Source organism: Oryza sativa, chromosome 4 (genome assembly GCF_034140825.1).
Source record: "Oryza sativa Japonica Group chromosome 4, ASM3414082v1".
NCBI classification, from domain to species: Eukaryota; Viridiplantae; Streptophyta; class Magnoliopsida; order Poales; family Poaceae; genus Oryza; species Oryza sativa.
Genome location: NC_089038.1, coordinates 27,582,008 through 27,587,556, shown reverse-complemented (window position 1 = coordinate 27,587,556; position 5,549 = coordinate 27,582,008). Strand labels below are relative to the sequence as shown.

The window sequence follows — 5,549 nt, the reverse complement described above, 5'->3', positions numbered from 1 at the left end:
GGGCGCGCGCGCGCGGCGAGTAAATATATAGGCGGCGCCGCCGTCTGGTTCTCCCCGGAACGGAGGCCTCTCGCGCGCAACGGACGTCGTCGTGGCTCTTCAACGTTGGGATATATATGTCCATGCACACGCGGCTCCGGTCATTCTATCTCCACCGCCCGCGCGCACGGGCTGCACGCGCGCGCGACGGCCGCGCACCCCGTGCATGCCGCGCGCGTGAGGAGGGTAGGGTAGCGTGGCCGCGCGCCGTGTTCCGACTTCCGACGCGCGGCGCGCGCGATGTCAGCGCGGCCCAGTTGTCCCCGGGCGCGGGCGCCACGTCGGCCGGGCGCCGCATACGTGTCCGGTGAACCGAGCGAGAGACTCTCCTCATCTCATTCCGTTTCACCGCTGCGGCTGCATCTGCATGCATGCGCAGCCCACACCGTACCCGCGCTGTTTTGTCCCCATGCCCCCCGCTCTCATAAATCTCAGCATGCCTATCGCCATGGACCCCCACAGGGGAGGCTATAAAAACACGGCACGGTCCCTGTAACAAACAGTGAGTACCCTTCCTCCCTGCAGCCGCATACACGCGGTACATGAGTTGCGGTCAGTAATTCGATCGGCTGTCGTTGGGAGATCGGGAAGAGTCGTCGCCGTAGCAGGGTAGTGAGGGTGTATACGCGCATACACATACACATCCACCAGCCCTTCCTTTTGTAGGCGCTCCCTGATTACTTTCTCTCTCTTCCTTGGACTGGCCTCCTCCCTCTCCATCCCCCACCATCTTTCCTTCTTTCTTTCTCCTTTGGACCCTTTCCAGTTGTCCACGCTCCCATCTTTTTCACCATCTCCTCCCATCTCCCCTCCCCTCCCCTCATCCGGCGTTCCACCCTGCCCGCCCTTGGCCGCCCGGAGTCCCCTTCCCTACTTGTACCAGCCCTTCTTTTCCAATTTCATCCTCTCCCTCCAATTCTACTACTCCCATCGCCACAGTCGCCACCCTCCCTCCCTCTCTCTCTCTCGCCGCCCACACCGCCACACTCCACTCGGTGTGTGGGAGGGAGAGGGGAAGAGGAGGCCGGCTGCTTGCTTGCTTGCTAGCTAGCTAGAATTGCCTACAATTCAGTACCGCTGCTTCCCCAATTGCTCTACTGGTTGCTTGTACAGCTCTACAAGTACGCAATTCAAGGTGGGGGAGGGAGCCAAGCCGGCCGGCCATACTAGTTCTCGCCTCCCGAGCTCTGGTGGTCTCTCCTCCTCCAGCTGGTGGGCGTTCAGGGCGGAGAAGTAGAGGCGGCGGTGCCGTGGGGCGGCGCCCATGCAGCAGCACCAGGGTGGCGGGTCCCAGTACGGGGCCGTGCCGCCGGACATGGGGCCGTTCTCGCCGACGCATCATGCTTCGGCGCCGGCCCCCCTGCCGCTGAGCAGCCGGCCACCGCCGGCGGCGTTGTCTCAGCCACCGCCGCCGCAGCAGCAGCAGCAGCAACCGAGGACGAGCTACGACGAGCTGGCCGCCGCGACCAGCGCCGGCGCGGGCGGCTTCCCCGACGACGACATGCTGGGCGACGCCGGCGGCAGCGGCGGCGGCGGTGGGTCGGGAGCGGCCGGCAACCGGTGGCCGCGGGAGGAGACTCTAGCCCTCATCAGGATCCGGTCGGAGATGGACGCCACCTTCCGCGACGCCACCCTCAAGGGTCCCCTCTGGGAGGAGGTCTCCAGGTAAGAGAGAGACACACACAGTGTGCATGCATGTGCGAGCATGGATGAGAGAGAGAGAGGGGGAGGGAGAACGAATCCCAAACACATTCGCAGTTGAGCAGCACAAGAATCCTTCCTTCCGTTCCTCGGGCATAATTTTTCCCTGCAGAAAGCGGCTAACGGTTTCGTGGAATTTAGCACTCGTCCCACATGAAATGATGGATAATTATCCAGTTACTGCCCCCAAATTCTCCAAAATTTCCAATTTCTCTCCCAACTCTAATCAAATACTTCTCGGTTTCTGCGAGACGGGGGAGGCAGGGAGTAGGTGTAGGTAGGATGATGATAAGAATCTGCGCGCCTGGGGATCGTACCACGGTGTGAGTGCTAGCGCAGGCAGGCAGCAGCTGCTGCCGCTTCAGTCTGCCACACTGTCGTTTTTTTGCTTTCATGGTTTCCAGTTTTTGGGAAAAGAAGGAAGGCAGCCTTTTGCTCCCATCCCAATGCGGCATCATCTTAATTTAAGCATTTCACTCCCCCTCTTCACTCTCATTTTTTTTCACTGCCATCAACTTCATCACATCGATCTCCTCCTGATCCCTAAAAAGACGAGACGGCCTGTGATTAACTAATCTCCCTTCTGCATATACAGCACCCTCCTCCTTGCCTCCTCTTCGCCATTGTCCTAATTCCCATCTCCTTGTCCCTTTCTCCCCGGGAGAAAAACCACTCATACGCAGTCGGCCAAGCACTTGATGCTTACTATGCCTCTGCGTTAGATGCTTCTCCTGCCCGTAGTAAGCGCTGCCATCATTTAATCCCCGATGTTATTTCAATCTTTGGTTGCACGCAAGTGTGAAGCGGCCGGCGGCTGACAGCAAAGCTTGGGTCTTTTGTCGCTCTCGTGTCTTTCAGGAAGCTCGCGGAGTTGGGCTACAAGAGAAGCGCCAAGAAGTGCAAGGAGAAGTTTGAGAACGTCCACAAGTACTACAAGCGCACCAAGGAAGGGCGCGCCGGGAGGCAGGACGGCAAGAGCTACCGCTTCTTCACTGAGCTGGAGGCGTTGCATGCCGCTGCGCCGCAGACGCCCCAGCCGCAGCAGCAGCAGCAGCAGCAGTTGCCGCCGGTTACAAGCAGCGCACCCGCGATGCACGCCTTCGCGCCGCCGGTTCCCGCGCCACCGCCGATGAGCGCAATGCCACCGCCGCCGGGGCCGATCCAGCCGGCCCCGATATCTTCTGCGGCTCCCGCGGTGCCCCTGGAGCTGCCGCCGCAGCCGCCCATCAACCTGCAAGGCTTAAGCTTCTCGTCCATGTCGGGGTCCGAGTCGGACGATGAGTCTGAAGACGACGAGATGACGGCGGAGACCGGCGGCAGCCAGGACCGCCTCGGCAAGCGCAAGCGAGGCGCCGGCGGCAAAAGGCTGGCGACTTTCTTCGAGGGGCTCATCAAGCAAGTCGTCGACAGGCAGGAGGAGATGCAGCGGCGGTTTCTGGAGACTATGGAGAAGCGAGAGGCGGAGCGCACGGCGCGGGAGGAGGCGTGGCGCAGGCAGGAGGTGGCCCGCCTCAACCGCGAGCAGGAGCAGCTCGCCCAGGAGCGCGCCGCGGCGGCCTCCCGCGACGCCGCCATCATCTCCTTCCTCCAACGCATCGGCGGTCAGTCCGTACAGGTCCCACCCGCCGCCACCGTCATCCAGATGCCCACACCGGTGCAGCTCCAGACCCCTCCGCCGGTCAAGCAACCTGCCAGGCAGCACCAGCCACAGCCAACGCCGCCGCCGCCGCAGGCGGCGCCAATCCCGGCCGCGCCCCTCCAGCAGCAACCGCCGCAGCCGCAGCACAAGGAGACGATTCACCACGAGGCAGTGACGCCGCGCAGGGCGCCACCGACGTCCGGCTCATCACTCGAGCTGGTGCCCGCGGCGGAGCAGCACGTCGAGAGCGGGCTAGGAGGAGGGGAGGGCGGGTCGGCGTCGTCGTCGCGGTGGCCCAAGACGGAGGTGCAGGCACTCATACAGCTGCGCATGGAGCTCGATATGCGCTACCAGGAGACCGGGCCGAAGGGCCCGCTCTGGGAGGAGATCTCGTCGGGGATGCGGCGGCTGGGGTACAACCGGAGCTCGAAGCGGTGCAAGGAGAAGTGGGAGAACATCAACAAGTACTTCAAGAAGGTGAAGGAGAGCAACAAGAAGCGGCCCGAGGACTCCAAGACATGCCCGTACTTCCACCAGCTCGACGTCATCTACCGCAGGAAGCACCTCACCGGCGGTGGCGGCGGCGGCGCTTCCGCGGCCAATGTCGCCGCCACGGCAATCGAGCACCAGAACCCGAACCGGCACGAGATAGAGGGGAAGAACATAAACGACAACGACAAGAGGAAGAACGGCGGAGGCGGCGGCGCGCAGGTGCCCACCAGCAATGGCGACACGGCACCGACCACGGCCACGTTCGACGTCGATAGCGGCATGAAGAAGGTAATCTCAATTCTCGCATAGTACTCTCCATCCAACCAATTTCTGCTAGCGTTTCAAGCTCAATATGCGAATGTTCGTGCGGAAGCTAACCGGAAATCCGCTTGCCGTGAAGCCAGAAGACATTGTGAGGGAGCTGAGCGAGCAGCCGCCCCGGGAGTTCACAACGGACGAGACCGACAGTGACGACATGGGCGATGACTACACCGACGACGGCGAGGAAGGCGAGGACGACGGCAAAATGCAGTACAGGATACAGTTCCAGAGGCCGAACCCGGGCGGCGCCAACACCGCACCTCCGCCGGCGACAACCCCGGCGTCCGCGGTGCCAACCTCGACTCCGACGAGCACCTTCCTCGCCATGGTTCAATAGGCGCGCGAACGATGCATCACCAAGTACGTACTTGTTCAAAGAAAAAAAATCAAAGCATCGCCATCACCATCGCATCCTCTCACTACACCACCACCAACACAAACACCATGCATGCATCAGCAATCAGCAACCACTCTCCTTCGAGTTGGGATCTCTCCTGTAATGCATGTGCGGTAAGTGCCAATGACATGTGGGCCCGGAATAGGTGGGACCCACATGCCAGTGACACCAGTACAGCAGTGGATTTGCATCCCTCTCCTTCACCTTGTAATTCTCCCGTGCCATTCCATTATTTATTGATTTCTCTGTGTAATAAGAGCCCTCCCTGATCTCACCTTAACCCGAGGAAGCAGAGGGGGTGGTAGAGAAAATGAGTCCGGGTAACTTTATCTCTATAGGTCACCTCGTCGTGGTAAAGGAAGAATTGTACATCGATGTAACAGTCCCTGATGTCTCTGTTTTTTTTTTCTCTCTCTCTTTTTCTCCTTCCCCTCCGGCGACGGCGGTATACAAGTTTGTATACGGGTATACAACAATTACATACATTTCCAGCAATTTGGAGCAGAGGTCAGAAGGTGTCTTGTTTTTGTTTCTTTTCTTTCTTTGCCGTGGGGAATTTTGTCTCCTTTTAACCCGTTTTTTTTGCAGTGGTATAAAACGTTGTTACTGTGCACATTGTGTGGTTACTCTTCGTATACTTTGCATTTTTGCTCATTGTCTCTGCAATTAATGTAGAGATTTTTGTGTACTCTAGCTTGGTTTTGCCTTCCTACTGAGAAGCTATTTAATTAAGCATCACATGCATGCATCCCAAAATGACTGCAGAAATTTACCAGGGGGATATAGTATTATAGTACTACTACTTGCAGGGTTAATATAAAAAATGGAATGCTTACTATATAATCAATACCATAACCTTTGTTGCTTTTTTGCACTTGTTTTTTTCCCCAGCGGGATCAGTTGACAATTCAATAGTTTCTTTTGCCAGCTCTACCATCAGTCGTCGCTTCACATGATACA

At 58.7% G+C, this 5,549-nt stretch overlaps 1 protein-coding gene across 3 annotated transcripts; it reads left to right on the top strand.

Moving 5' to 3' along the window:
* The first annotated feature begins 540 nt into the window (after nucleotides 1-540).
* On the top strand, nucleotides 541-5,202 carry LOC4336540 (trihelix transcription factor GTL1). Of its 3 annotated transcripts, none has more exons than XM_015781564.3 (3): nucleotides 541-1,704; nucleotides 2,599-4,159; nucleotides 4,272-5,202. In XM_015781564.3, exons 1-3 carry the CDS (start codon nucleotides 1,304-1,306, stop codon nucleotides 4,527-4,529), a joined length of 2,220 nt encoding a protein of 739 aa, XP_015637050.1. In that variant the 5' UTR covers nucleotides 541-1,303; the 3' UTR covers nucleotides 4,530-5,202. The 3 variants fall into 3 exon arrangements, with proteins under 3 accessions (XP_015637050.1, XP_015637051.1, XP_025880668.1); XM_015781565.3 differs by having other exon boundaries at nucleotides 737-1,704; nucleotides 4,276-5,202; XM_026024883.2 differs by having other exon boundaries at nucleotides 737-1,704; nucleotides 4,245-5,202.
* Nucleotides 5,203-5,549: the final 347 nt, after the last annotated feature.